Source organism: Argiope bruennichi, chromosome 8, assembly GCF_947563725.1.
Source record: "Argiope bruennichi chromosome 8, qqArgBrue1.1, whole genome shotgun sequence".
Lineage (NCBI taxonomy): Eukaryota > Metazoa > Arthropoda > Arachnida > Araneae > Araneidae > Argiope > Argiope bruennichi.
In genome coordinates, this window is record NC_079158.1 from 120,995,056 (window position 1) to 121,010,618 (window position 15,563).

A 15,563-nucleotide genomic window follows, 5' to 3' on the forward strand; every position below is an offset into this window, starting at 1 on the left:
ACGTCGCGAATTTGGTCATTCCAAACCGAACTGAGAGTGTAAATGGAAACTAGTCAATTTTGGCATGGCGTGGAGAATGGAATGTCGAACTTTTCTCAACTCTTAGGAATTTAGATTGCTGCACGTGGTCGCAGCAATCTGAGAAGGCGAATGCAGATTCTGACCACCACCTCTGAGAAGACGAATGGAGATTTGGAAGGACTTATGGCAAGGAGTTCGCTAAAGAAAATGTCGTCAGTGTTCCAACAATTGGATGAGCTAAAAATGCAATGAATCGATATATCACAACACTAAGTGTTTGGCATGGAGTGATTATGAAGGACCTATTTAAGATAAAGCGTACTAGAAGATCAAGTGTGTGTTTCAAAGGATGAAGCGTCCACAGAAATTGACAAGCTGTCCACAAAAATTGAAATATCGGCGTAACCGCAAACTCGGCATTCGAAAATAATTTATTTTAAAATTTCCGAATTGTTAATTACATCTCAAAATAAATAATATACAGTTACCAAGACCAATGAAGTATTCTGACAATATTATGTTTAAAAGTATCTGGTGCAAGATAGCTTAGCATATATATCAAGGAATAAAAGTGACGTTTAATTGAACATTTGTAACTATTCGAAAAAAATCTTGATTAAATAAATAAAAATAATTAAGATAATTACCTTAATTTGAAATAAGTCAGTAGAATTTTACAAATAAATACGCACAATTTCGTTTTTTTTTAAGTTTATTAGTGCATTATTGTCTGGTTTGTTCTTTCTGTACAGAAATCTGATGTTTCAAGATAAAAAAAAATAAAGTTTTAATTTAATAAAAAAGGTGGTGGTATTTTTTCGAAACAAGCTATATCACAAAACGAAAACAACTTAAATCACGCCTTTCAACTAAATTTTAAGCTAATTGCAGAGCACAAAACATTTAATTTCATATCATAGAAAAAGCACGAAGCAATTTTATACAGCCGAACGAAAAATCGTTAATTTAAAATATTTTGATTTTCCTCGTGGTAGAATCCAGAAAGCTCTAAATAGCCATGTTAAACAGGTTTTCAAGATTCTCTCCCCAAAAATTGCTCCCATATAAAATGGATGGCTTCAACTTCTCTCAGCCCACGTTGTAGCCAGCCAAACACGAGCCTGTATCAGTTGTGGTTACTGATGAATCATTAATCATTAAAGCATAACTGATCCGAGAGAAGAAAACAGAGCTCTGATTAACATAAGATTCCCATTTAACAAAGGGCACTGCACGGAACTGTTAAAACTCGAAGATTTATTGATTTATGTATATATTAAGACGAGCACTGGTCTCGTATTTAGTGGCGAAGGAGCTACCAGCACTTTTATTTTGCATAAAACTGGAGATTTCTTTAATATTTACGCTTTGTCACTTTGTGATTAATGAGAAACAAAAAATTTAGTTTGGTAATGCTAACACACTTCCAAGAAGTCTCATTATGTCTTCAAGAAATTAGTGAAAGAATTAAAAAAAGTTTCATGCAATTTGTCTTATGTACTGCAACTGTTCATGAATTGAGTTAAAAATAACTTGTGCTCAAAGGCCAAAGATTAAAAATGTTTTAAAAAGAGTCATGTATTATTGATAAACCTGATTTTATTGACATGTTGTTTGTCTCCATTTTTTTTCTTAAAAGAGAAATAAATAACAATATTTCCGCCGTTGGATTTAACGTCCCGTATTAAAGCAAAACGAAGGTTATTTCGAGGATTACTTCTTCTTTTCATCCTTTTCAATTCATTGTTGGAAACGTGGTAAATTGACGAGAATAGTACTTGAACCAGGAATCAATAGCTCACATCAATAAGATGACGTTAGGTAATTGGCTTCAGATTTAATGGTAGATATTTTGCTGAATCAGGTTTGAAATTTTGAACCTTTTGGTATTATAGACGAGACTTTCCCAATAGTATGGACCCATGGTGAAGTTTCAAATACTTCTAAATCTATTTGCTGAATACAGCTCTAAATTTTGAGCCTTTCGGTATAATAGCAAAGACTTTGGCCACCATGTAACTGGCTACCATTTCCATAGTGAAGTTTCAAATACTTCTGAATCTGTTTTCTGTATCAATCTTTTTTCTGTTTTCTGTATCAAATACTTCTGAATCTGTTTTCAAAATTTCAACCTTTCGGTATTATAGCCGAGACTGTTGGCAATATATCACGATGTCCATAGTAAAGTTTCAAATACTTCTAAATCTATCGTTACTTGATTTTTTTTAAAGTTTCTGTCCATCAATAATTGATACCAATTGTACTGATTGAGCATCGATGATGATATACTATTTGATTCCCTCCCCACCCCCGATTTAGGCTCCTTTTTAAATTACAAGAGGTTTATTGAAGATAGAACAAATCCAATTGAATTGATGAATGGTAAGAGTGATTCTTGATACAACATTCCTTTGAAAAGCTTTTAATAAGAGGTTTTGTTGGCTATCTATTTAAATTGATAATTACATAAAGCAAACCATTTCAAAATTTTGAATTTATTTATTTAGTTTGTAAAAAAAGTTAATAAAACACCTCATTTCACTACAGTAAATAAACGCATTTGATAAACCGCTTTGTTATTAAAAGAAATTCTAATTTTGTATCTACCACAGATTAATAACATGCCTTGAAATTACTCGCTATCTGACATAAAAGCCGAGATTACAAAAAGGCGAAGATGCCAAGAGAACTCTTGATATCAATATTGATGCATCTATTATGGCAAATGTCTCATTTCCTTGTATACTCTTCAAACATATTTATTATTTCCGATCATTCGCTATTAATGTTTTTGATGTTTTATGAATTTATAATTAAATGACTGGTAAAATTATGTGTTTTGTGCCTTATATTGAAGATGGAAGGGTGTTAAAGATGAAGGATACCTGGGTTTTTCCCCCGATAATTCAGTGGAACATTCAAATGAAATTAACTAGAGTATTTAAAAATTGACTATTTATGAAAACAAATATTCCGGACAAAACAAAAGGAATACTTTAGGCCAATTCATCAGGGAACTAGTCGAATAGGATTTTATTTTTTTAACAAATCCGAAAAAAATATTTTCAATGATTTTTATTCATGCCCAAAGGTAGAGACTTCAGACTTATAAGAGGAAAGATAAGAAAATAGAAAAAAAAATCAGTTTTATTCGTGAGGTTATCCGTTTTTTCCACGATTTTTCTCCCAAGTACTTAAAAAGTACAACCAAAGCCTTATCTAAGTAATACGTCTTACAGAAAAAATGTGACCAAGAACTTAAATAAGAAATTTGCTATCTCTTAACATCCTGATCTGCTTTCCCTCGTATTGTATAGGACCATTGTGAAGCACCAGCAACATTGGTATCCCCACTACTTTGCAGTATATTTTTTAATAAATATATCTCTATATAAAATTGGCGACCTTAGGCAAGGATTTGAATGCCACGAGTAATCAGATTTTCAGTTTCTGCCTCTGCAGCATTGGCGAACAATGGATTCAAAATACCGATTTTTTTGGCTTAAATTTAGCTTTTTTATTAATCTAGAATATGATCTTTAGCGTTTTTTTCTGGAGATTGATCGCTGTTAAGTGGTGTATGTACAGGTATCTGAAAATAGAATATATATTTTGGACATGCATTTTTTTCTGACCGCTTGAAACCAAAACTTTATACACAATCTAGAATTGGAATTGGAATAGGAATTGGAGTCACAACATGACATATCAAATTTCCTTTATTCAATTTATAGCTCTTGTGAGTTTACATACATGTGAAAGTACAGAAGGAGAGATGGTCAAAGCCTTGCAGGATTTTGTTCAAAATTTAAAACAGATCTGCATTTACGTTAAACTTTTATGCCAAAATTTAGTTACCAATTCTTTAAGTTCTGTAGGTATCGTTTTCACTTGTATATGAACAGATAGGTTTAATCTGAAAGTATTTCGTTCAAAATTGGATAGATTTGGTGTAAGATCCAAATTTGGTGTAAGGTCTATATAGCAAATTTTCTCAGCTCATTATCTCTAGCTCTAACATTTTTGAATCATCATGTTCACAAGGAGATACAGTGACAGAGAGACACAATTCTTATAATGTGTTCGGTAGATCCGATATGTGGAGACTCATTGAAATATCAAGTTCGAATTTTTTGACGATTACTTACTTTTTCTTTTATATTTCATATATAAGAGAATAAGAAATCACTGTTCACATTAGTTAACTTGAGTAAGATGAATTCCTTCTTCGAAGGATCGATTCATATCTAAGATATCTTCAAGCAAAGAACGTTAGTCAAAAATTCTCATCATTTCGATGAAAAAAGACCTCAACAAAACTTCGACTTGCATCTGGACACAGTCAAATTTTGCAACAATGCTACCTGTTAGCTTATAATGATCTTAGAAAGCACAGATTAGTCTTACTTCACATTTTAACTGTCACAGAAGCTTATTATATTTTAACAGTCTTTTATTATTTTATTAATATTAGATAACATTTTTAGTCCCGTCTAGACTTTTAATGCAAACCTTGGTCTGCAACATGAAGTAAGACAGAAAATGCTCCTAAAAGAAGAATGTTTCTTTTAAACCAAAGATGCTTGTGAAAATTATTATGAAAATATACGTGAAATTATTATTTGAAAAATATTATTGAAAATTTAACATTTTTACCTAAAGACACATTTACCTTTGTTACATTTTCCCCCACTTCATACTAAACATAACACTAATTTGAATTGATTAAAGATGACTTTCTGGTGCGAGGCCAATTGCAAAAAAATTGGTCAAAACTTTTTACTTAAAGATACTTTTACCTTTGTTACATTTTCCCCCACTTCATACTAAATATAACACTAATTTGAATTGATTAAAGATGACTTTCTGGTGCGAGGCCAATTGCAAAAAATTGGTCAAAACTTTTTACTTAAAGATACTTTTACCTTTGTTACATTTTCCCCCACTTCATACTAAACATAACACTAATTTGAATTGATTAAAGATGACTTTCTGGTGCGAGGCCAATTGCAAAAAAATTGGTCAAAACTTTTTACTTAAAGATACTTTTACCTTTGTTACATTTTCCCCCACTTCATACTAAACATAACACTAATTTGAATTGATTAAAGATGACTTTCTGGTGCGAGGCCAATTGCAAAAAAATTGGTCAAAACTTTTTACTTAAAGATACTTTTACCTTTGTTACATTTTCCCCCACTTCATACAAAACATAACACTAATTTGAATTGAGAAAAGATGACTTTCTGGTGCGAGGCCAATTGCAAAAAAATTGGTCAAAACTTTTTACTTAAAGATACTTTTACCTTTGTTACATTTTCCCCCACTTCATACAAAACATAACACTAATTTGAATTGAGAAAAGATGACTTTCTGGTGCGAGGCCAATTGCAAAAAAATTGGTCAAAACTTTTTACTTAAAGATACTTTTACCTTTGTTACATTTTCCCCCACTTCATACAAAACATAACACTAATTTGAATTGAGAAAAGATGACTTTCTGGTGCGAGGCCAATTGCAAAAAAATTGGTCAAAACTTTTTACTTAAAGATACTTTTACCTTTGTTACATTTTCCCCCACTTCATACTAAATATAACACTAATTTGAATTGAGAAAAGATGACTTTCTGGTGCGAGGCCAATTGCAAAAAAATTGGTCAAAACTTTTTACTTAAAGATACTTTTACCTTTGTTACATTTTCCCCCACTTCATACTAAATATAACACTAATTTGAATTGAGAAAAGATGACTTTCTGGTGCGAGGCCAATTGCAAAAAATGGGTCAAAAGTTTTTACTTAAAGATACTTTTACCTTTGTTACATTTTCCCCCACTTCATACTAAATATAACACTAATTTGAATTGAGAAAAGATGACTTTCTGGTGCGAGGCCAATTGCAAAAAAATTGGTCAAAACTTTTTACTTAAAGATACTTTTACCTTTGTTACATTTTCCCCCACTTCATACAAAACATAACACTAATTTGAATTGAGAAAAGATGACTTTCTGGTGCGAGGCCAATTGCAAAAAAATTGGTCAAAACTTTTTACTTAAAGATACTTTTACCTTTGTTACATTTTCCCCCACTTCATACAAAACATAACACTAATTTGAATTGAGAAAAGATGACTTTCTGGTGCGAGGCCAATTGCAAAAAAATTGGTCAAAACTTTTTACTTAAAGATACTTTTACCTTTGTTACATTTTCCCCCACTTCATACAAAACATAACACTAATTTGAATTGAGAAAAGATGACTTTCTGGTGCGAGGCCAATTGCAAAAAAATTGGTCAAAACTTTTTACTTAAAGATACTTTTACCTTTGTTACATTTTCCCCCACTTCATACAAAACATAACACTAATTTGAATTGAGAAAAGATGACTTTCTGGTGCGAGGCCAATTGCAAAAAAATTGGTCAAAACTTTTTACTTAAAGATACTTTTACCTTTGTTACATTTTCCCCCACTTCATACTAAATATAACACTAATTTGAATTGAGAAAAGATGACTTTCTGGTGCGAGGCCAATTGCAAAAAAATGGGTCAAAAGTTTTTACTTAAAGATACTTTTACCTTTGTTACATTTTCCCCCACTTCATACTAAATATAACACTAATTTGAATTGAGAAAAGATGACTTTCTGGTGCGAGGCCAATTGCAAAAAAATTGGTCAAAACTTTGTACTTAAAGATACTTTTACCTTTGTTACATTTTCCCCCACTTCATACTAAATATAACACTAATTTGAATTGAGAAAAGATGACTTTCTGGTGCGAGGCCAATTGCAAAAAAATTGGTCAAAACTTTGTACTTAAAGATACTTTTACCTTTGTTACATTTTCCCCCACTTCATACTAAATATAACACTAATTTGAATTGAGAAAAGATGACTTTCTGGTGCGAGGCCAATTGCAAAAAAATTGGTCAAAACTTTTTACTTAAAGATACTTTTACCTTTGTTACATTTTCCCCCACTTCATACAAAACATAACACTAATTTGAATTGAGAAAAGATGACTTTCTGGTGCAAGGCCAATTGCAAAAAATTGATCAAAAGTTTTTACCTAAAGATTGCTTTCAGTGATTCCACATCAATTGATGATTTCATGATTCCACATCAATTGATGATTTCATGATTCCACATTAATTGATAAGAGAGGACTATGAGTCGAAACTCAGAGTTAAAAGAGCCTTGGGCACACACATAACTGAATCTGGGATATTATTTGGACTCATATAAGCATACTTAATTTTGCTCCATCAATAACTAATTCCTTTGTTAGATTCTTATAGGAAGATCGAGTAACGATAGGCTATTTCATAAAATTCATATTACTTTTCTTGCCACAGGCAATGAAAATGTAGTGTCTGAATAATATATGTATATTGATATTCAGACACTACATGAGATATTTAGATTGACGATGATATTATACTGTTGAATATAATTTTAATAACAATTCATTTCATAGCAAACACTTTATTAGACTTATCCATGGCAAAAGACTTATTCGCAAGTATTTCATACGAAAAGGTATTAAAAATAATCTATGATTTTATTCAGAGAAACAATTTTATTCAAAAAAAATCGCTAGAGGATGCGAGATTCATTCAGAATATGAAATTCATCATGAAAAACAACATTTTTTATTTCATAATAATAATTAGAAGTTACGTTATTGTTTGAATGAAGGGAAGAAAGAAGCTGTCTTTTGAACGTTGTACTGATTGAAGAAAAGAGAAGTATATTGTTTACTACATTTCTCGATTTGTAGTAACATAATTTATATGTATTGATAATGATTATGTCACGGACTTTCAATTATGACGAGAGAAAAAAAAATATAATTTATTTCCAAGCTAGTTTAACACGATTTAGTTTAATTAGATTATCGTCTTCTTTTAGAAAATAGAGAACAATTTTAGAACATATATTTTCGGATCCTTTTAAGAGGGCATTTCCGGCACTTCTTCTCCAAACGTTCAAAGCACATAAGTGGCAGAAACTCGAATTTAACGATGGCTTTAATATATAGCATATTATAATATGTTAAAAATACTTGATAAAACCAAATTTCAAAATCGAGATTTTTTGACTCGAAGTCGAGTCTGTTTTTATCTTATAGCTGGTTATTGTTCCCTCTATTATCATAGAAAAATTAAGAAGTTCTAAACATTGGAAGCCTGCGTAACCATCAAATACTCTGTTTTATTCAGATGTCTTCACACTCAGATAAGCTGTTACATGATACACATTACAAAAGATTAATTAATGTTGATTAAAAGATTAAGAAATATATTTTGAATTGTTCACCTCAATACTATCCTTTTCGAAATAAAATTCTTCAAATCATATAAATTTGGCCCCATATGTCTGCTACTTCTGGAAAACATCTTTTGTCACTTTTCTTGAACCACTGATAAGTAAAATTTCTGATATTCCTTTCTGAATTCATTGAAACGAAACCATTTTGGTGATTTTGGTATAGACTGTACGGAGAGGGCAGTATGCATTCGATACTATACAAAGTCAAAGGCTGTACAATAATTGTTGAAGAATTAAGGGCTTACGTTATTATAGTATATATATCAACCAGATATATGCAGCTCAGGGAAGTGTTTTTGGATATGTCCTTTCTTATAAAACAATTATTATTCACGTTTGCTTTTATAATTTGCTCAAAATCACGTTTGCTTTTATAATTAATCGAACAAACACTCTTCGCACTTGAATATCTTTAGATTTCCAAAATTGTTCGTTGATTTACATATCGTAGAGATAGTCTAATTCGAATCGCCGGTCATTTCAAACAAGCATCCCACCCTTAATATTTGGTGCTCCTATTATTACAAAATGGGAATCACATGCAATTTCATGAAGTCCTTTTTTTAAGATATTTGACTAGTCATCCGAGATACCGAATAGAATAAAAGCACCATTGCTACATTCTCCAAGGTAGCAAAAGTCCACAAATTTTTCCAAAGACTTTTTAGCCTAACACAATGGTGTGTTTCACGTAGGAGGTTCTGTTTTCAGATTCATACCATTGGTTGCTTAAATGTACAAATTGAGCACCTATTTAACAAAGACGCGTCTTACTTTCAAACGGTTATGTAAGTTGGTGATTGCCCTATCATGTGAGACTCTCTTCTGAACCAATCTAATATGAGACGAGCTGATACCTTTAGTTCGAGTTCTTTTACCGTAAACTTAGAGTTAATCAAATCTTTAACAACTCATTTTCTAAGCTTTATTTTAAGCGGCTTTTGAACTAATCTTAAAATGTTATTTAGCTAAATTTTATACATTTGAATCATTTAAATAGAGATAAATTGAATTCTCGTAAAGTAAACCCATAGTATGTCACAGCTTTAACAATTCAGCTAGACCTTAATTTAAGTGGTTTTTGAGTCATTCTTAAAATGGTATTTAGCTAACTTACCAAAGCCCCATTTTACACTCAAGTTGAGGGATAGTAGATTAGTCCTGGCAGTTCCTAAATTGAGTATAGGGACGTCTGTCGAAATCTCATTCACTAATTTAGATTTTTGATTTACATTTAAGAAGACTTTTGATTTCATGATTTTTTTATAATTTTAAGCAGAAATAAATTGGTTCTATTTATAAAAAAAAATACATTGTTTCTTTTTATTATTGCTTTTTTTGTCATTGACACTATGCGAATATCTAAATTGCGCAACCTTGTAAAAACAAGATAAAGTCACCGCAAGTACACTCAATATTATTCAACAACAGCAGCACTTATTTTATCTTTATCTCATTCATTCATTTAGTTTTTTTAAATTTCAAATAATTATATTAATTTTATACATTTGAATAACTTTAAATAGAAATGAAATGGTTGTATTTATATATAATAAAATTGTTTCAGTTTATCATTGATTTCTTAGCTCTGAAACTCAAACGAATATAGTATAAGCTTAGCAAACATGTAAAGCAAAAGTAAGTTCTCAAATTCATTCAATAACGTTGAACAACAGCAGTACTTGCATTACAGAAATCTCAATCATTAATTTTGTATTTGTTTTGCTTTTGAGAATTTTTTTATTTTCTTAGAATTTTTTATATTTTATAAATAATTTTAAATATTAATAAATTAATCCTATTTATAAAAATTGGTGTTCTTTTTTATCATTACTTATTTTTTGGATTGTCAAAATAAATAAAGCAAAAATGGGTTCATTCAGGAAAATGGACGAATTATCTAAGTTTGTCATATTAGATACAAAGAAATATGTTTTACTAAATTTTAAGGAAACAGTGGACTTTGAAAAAAGCAAAAATGGGAAGAAACTCTAATTTTTATTTTTATGGTTTCCTCACAAAATATTTAACTAACTATTGTTTATATTTAACTAAAATATAAGACTAAAATAGTGTTACAAGATATATTGTTCAATAAAATGAATATTCCAAAGACCTGGATTAAAAAAAGCACATTTTAATTACTTTCCACAGGATGATATTGTAATTATATATATATATATATATATCTTTAAAATGTTCCAAATTTCTTAATTTTTGAAAAAAATTAAATAGAATTAATAATAAATATTTCTGTTAAAGTTAAAATGAAAATAGGGTACGCATTTCATATTTCGAGATTTTTAGATGGTTAAAAGTCAATTTTAGTACGAAGAAAAACATAAAATTCTTATGAAACTTCAATAAGTCTGCATTAGAATATTTCTAAACACTGAGCATTTAATTGGAATTGCAAAATATACGCAGTTTTATTCTAAATAAATTTATATTGTCTAATAAAAGAAAAAAAAATTAAAAATTGAGTCGTCGGTAATGTTTTGTAATTTTAAAAAATTACATATCTTTTAATTACTTAAAAATCATATTTTGTTTAAAAAAGTTTTTAAAAAGAATTTTGACGTATTTATATTTTAATACAGATGCATAAAAAATTCATAACTCTAAGTGAATAATTCGCAAAAATACCTAATTGAGTCTACCGTATCCTTAAAGAAAAAATCAGAAAAGTGCAGGAGAAAAATTAAAAAAAAAATTTGCACCATAAATACCTTTACCAAACATATGCTTTTCATTTCTTTAACGTTGCCACAATCGTAATTTGAATTAAGAGTAGCCGTATTACTCTCAGAAATCTATTCAAATTGCCTTATTATATGTAAGCAATTTTTCTGAAAATAAATTTCTTTCAAATTCATAAATGAAACACAAGAATTTTCCTTACCTTTTTTGACGCCGATGGTGATGTCCTTTTCGTCCTCCCTCCTCCACTTGATCTGTGGGTTTGGAGAACCCGACGCCTGACACCTGAGTGATACGTCAGAGCCTTCGCGGACATCTGTGTCGGAGCTCGTTTCGTTCTCGGTGATTCTGGGGGGCACTGGAGTTGCAGGAAGAGAAAAATGGCAGTTATTTTATTGGATAAAAATTAAAAATCAATCATGAAAACGAAACATATGAACACCACAAAATCTTAATTTTTAATTTATCAACTATTAATAAACTGCAGATTCTGCAGATGACCAAACGATGCTGTGATTCAATCACAAAAAAATCATTGTATAATCCTGCAACTAGTAAGAGAGAGGTCAATCTCTATTTTGCCTATTTCTAGTTAATTATTGGAGTGGAATTAATTAATTCTATTAATTCTTCAAATGAGAGGCTGAAAAACTATTACATTTCAGACCTACTCAGACGAAGAGATTTTTTGTTCTTTTAATTGCTTACTTTATTTTGAGTTGACAAGTTGAGTTGAAAATTTTGACGATGATAGATAAATATGTCTTCTTTTTATAAACCTTGTTGGGCATCTTAAGACAATAAGTTCTAGGGCCTTCTTTTTCCCTACCCGTCTTTCAAAACCAAATATTTTGTATTATTTTTCATCCAATACATATATTAATATAATGTTTATATAGTATAATATATATATATATATATATATATATATATATATATGCAAAATGCCGAATGATTGGGGAAGTCCTTTTGAGCTCTTTAAATTCAAAATGGTGTCTCGGATAGCCAGGGAATTGACGTGTACTTATAGTAAAGTGATAGATTACAAGACCCTTAGAAGCAAATTATAGAAATTACGAAAATAACTAAAAAAAGGATACCGGTCAAAAGTTCCAATTAAAAAATCAATATTACATCATAATAAACACACACAAAAAAAAATTATGATTTTCTGTGAAATTGGTGGGGATGTTTGCGACTAAAATTATGAATTTTCTTTGACTTGAAAAAGAGTTCGCACTGAAACTGAAAAGAAGGGTGTTCCTAAAATTAAAAAACGTATTGAAAAATTCGAAAAAAAAAACACACACACACGATATGATAATACAGGGGAATACATTATTCAATTTTAAAACGAACCATTTTTCCAATCAAGGAAAATTCATAATTTTAACCGCAAATATCTCCATCATGTTTGCAGATAACTCTTTCCAGATAACTTTTTCCTTTGTTTTTCTTATGATATAGCTTATATTTTTCCAACTGGATTTTTGGATGATCACCGTTATTTCTTTAGTTATTCATTGTAACTTTCTTATTTCGCCGCTAGGGATGTATAATATGTCTCAATAAATTCCGCATGGTCATTGTACTATAGGTATGAGTTATAAGTGTGTATAACGTGTTTATCATTATATAATTAATTGATATATATAACAATAATTAGTCGAAGACTATCTGATGTTAATTACATAGCATCAGATTGACTTCAGTGTAAAATTTTCTTTATTTCGAGTATAAAATAGTAAAATTTGAATAATAAACAAGAAAGTGAAAAGTAGATATCTTTTAAAGCGTAATCTAAATACTTTAATAACAAATTGTTTCATATATGCAGGCATATAAGTCATTCAACCATCTGAAAAATAAAAGGACAACACTGATGTGCAAATGAATTTGCAAATATTTAAAAACACACACAAAAGAATATTTTTTTGGAAATTTAAATGTTGATTTTTGTATGAATTTATTTTTCCATCCACTGTAAATCAAATAATAGCACAACATTAATTTGAAAAATATCGTAAAAACTTCAAGGCTTTAAGCCGTACTCCCTTCTTCAGAAAGTCATTGGGGTTTATGAGCAACTATCTATATTATCTGCTGGATAATCCGGATCTTAACAAAATACAATCTCATTTAAACACTCTTATCCGCTTTATTGTTTCTTTGTAACTGGTGACTTGGAAAGATTAATTCCAAAAAGTAACTTAGTTTCCGTTTAAATAACTGATTAAACGCTTTTCAATATGACATTAATAATTCAGATAACATGGCGTCCAAATCTTGAACTTGTGTAGAGATTCCATAAGGCCTTTCGTTTTCAGCGATATTTGATCATAAACGTTTTGATCAGTTTCTGTCAAAGAGGTTAAAATACGAATCTCATCTTTTCATGCTTTTAGAAAGAAATTACTTTTTTACTTCATATTCCAAAAATCTGTTATTTTATAGTTCTAAATATGCTCTACAATTGTCGATATTTGAATGTGTGATTCCTGTGTACTTTTGTCCAGATATTATTAACAAGCATTTAACATTACTTAAAATCATGTAAGATTTAAAGAAATGGATAAAAATTTAACCCTTTAGACTCGTAAAAATAACCCGAAGCATAATGATTCAACAAATACAAGGGCTTGTTTATTGTTCAGAAAAGTAAATAGATATAATTGTTTTAAGTTGAATTCCCCTGAAAAATTAATCTACATATTTTGACCAATCTGTAGGTATTTTTAAGAATCAAAATTGAAAAATCAATAAATAAAACGCCAAAATGCTACACCGTCTTGAATGGTGAGGGAGAGGCACCATCCGAGAGCAAAGGTAAATATTAATTTGAATGTATATATCGGAAAATTATTAAAGAAGATTGCGGACATGCCAAGACATTTAATAAACACAGGTGTTTTTATACATGTAATGGCAACCTTATCAACTTATATTTTACTCTTTAAATATAATTTATAAAAGATAGTTTTATTAAATAAAATATTTATTAGTCAGAATTAAATTAAATTAATTTTTATAAGTTTCTTCAAAGATTAAAAAATTAGTACATTTATTTTGTTTCTATAACACTGGTTTTAAATCGTACTCTATTTTCAATATATTCTAGTTTAATCTAGGAGTTTTTGGTGTATCAGTAGAAGAATTCTTCACCGACTTCGCAAAGAAAAAGTTTCAACTACAAAAAAGGATTTTATACGTGGCATCGTAATTGATAAACCGGCGCATTAGAGAATGAAATTCTTTTACAAATTTAAATTGTGCAGTTTATTTTAAGCGCGTCAACACTACATTTGAATTCAAAGAATACAAATAAAAAAAAATGCAATTTCCAGATTCCAAAAAGCGTCTTTATTTGATTCCTATCTCTCACTTTTTCACACTTTTTTTTTTACTCTGAAAATACATATATAGATATATTTATCCTTTTTTCCCCCCCTCGGTATCTGTTTCACTCAGTCAGTGAAAAGAACACGAACCCTTTTCCTGAAAATCCCATCCCTCAAAACTGGTGAGTTGACTTATTCAAAAATGCAATGATATCATATTTTTCTGCCTTTTTTGAGCTCCCACCCTCCCTAACCCCCTCCAGAAAACGCTTCAGACAGTGGAGATAAAGCCATGAAGACACGATGAAAACTCTACGGTAAGAGATGAAAGAGCGGTGGTATATATATAAAATAGAATAAAATAAAAATTCGAAATACCATCTCGATACACTTTTGCAAATAGTGGAATATTCTTAGTCGTTTTCATTCGTATCGCAGCAGCCGATCGAAAAAAAAGGGAAAGAAAATCTGTTCGCGTGCACCCCGTTTCGAACGGGGGCGGCCATGTCATAGATTCAGATTGTGATTTCAAATACAGCTGTCGCAAATAGCAAGTTTTGATTATTTTTTTCTGAGTGTGCCAGAAAGAAAATGAAGACTTGTCTCCCCCCCCATCCCCTGAATTTTGATCTTTCCGTTGGTGCCATTCTCATTCATTGCTGCAATTTTTGAATAAGAAATATTTCCATTGGGTTCCGATACAGAGTGAGTATTTTCGATTCAAAACGCGTCGTTAAAGTTTTAACGGTTATGGCTCCCATGCTTTCCCGGTTTATATCTTTTTTTGAATTCATTTTAAGACTTGGAGTAGCGAACTGTTTTCAGGTTTCAAAGCCTTTTTAGGCTTTCGATGAGATGAAAAGTATACGCTGTTTGGCATTTGGTTACGTACAAAAGATGTCATTCCATTCTTCAATGTGAGATTAACATATATGTCAGAGACAGATATTTTCCGCAATACCTTTAATAGAATACATAATGAATTTGATGAACATACAAGTTGTTCATTTTCTGTATTATCAAATTATTTACATTTTGTTTATAATTTCCAAAATTTATAAATACTATCCAACTTAAAGCAAGATACTAATCCTTGTAATCATTACCATAAACATAAAAAAATCTCTCCTATTTAGCTCACGTTTGTCTAGTGCAGTGGTTTCAGTTTGTCTAGTG

The 15,563-nt window shown here is 30.2% G+C and overlaps 1 protein-coding gene across 2 annotated transcripts in view; it reads right to left on the reverse strand.

Annotated features, from left to right (window-relative positions):
• Positions 1-15,563, reverse strand: part of LOC129981128 (lachesin-like) — a 639,355-nt gene that overhangs the window by 63,175 nt on the left and 560,617 nt on the right. For both annotated transcript variants that reach the window (XM_056091820.1, XM_056091819.1), the window contains exon 4: positions 11,252-11,407. In XM_056091820.1, the coding sequence (XP_055947795.1) occupies positions 11,252-11,407 (156 nt within the window). The remainder of the gene's footprint in view (positions 1-11,251; positions 11,408-15,563) is intronic.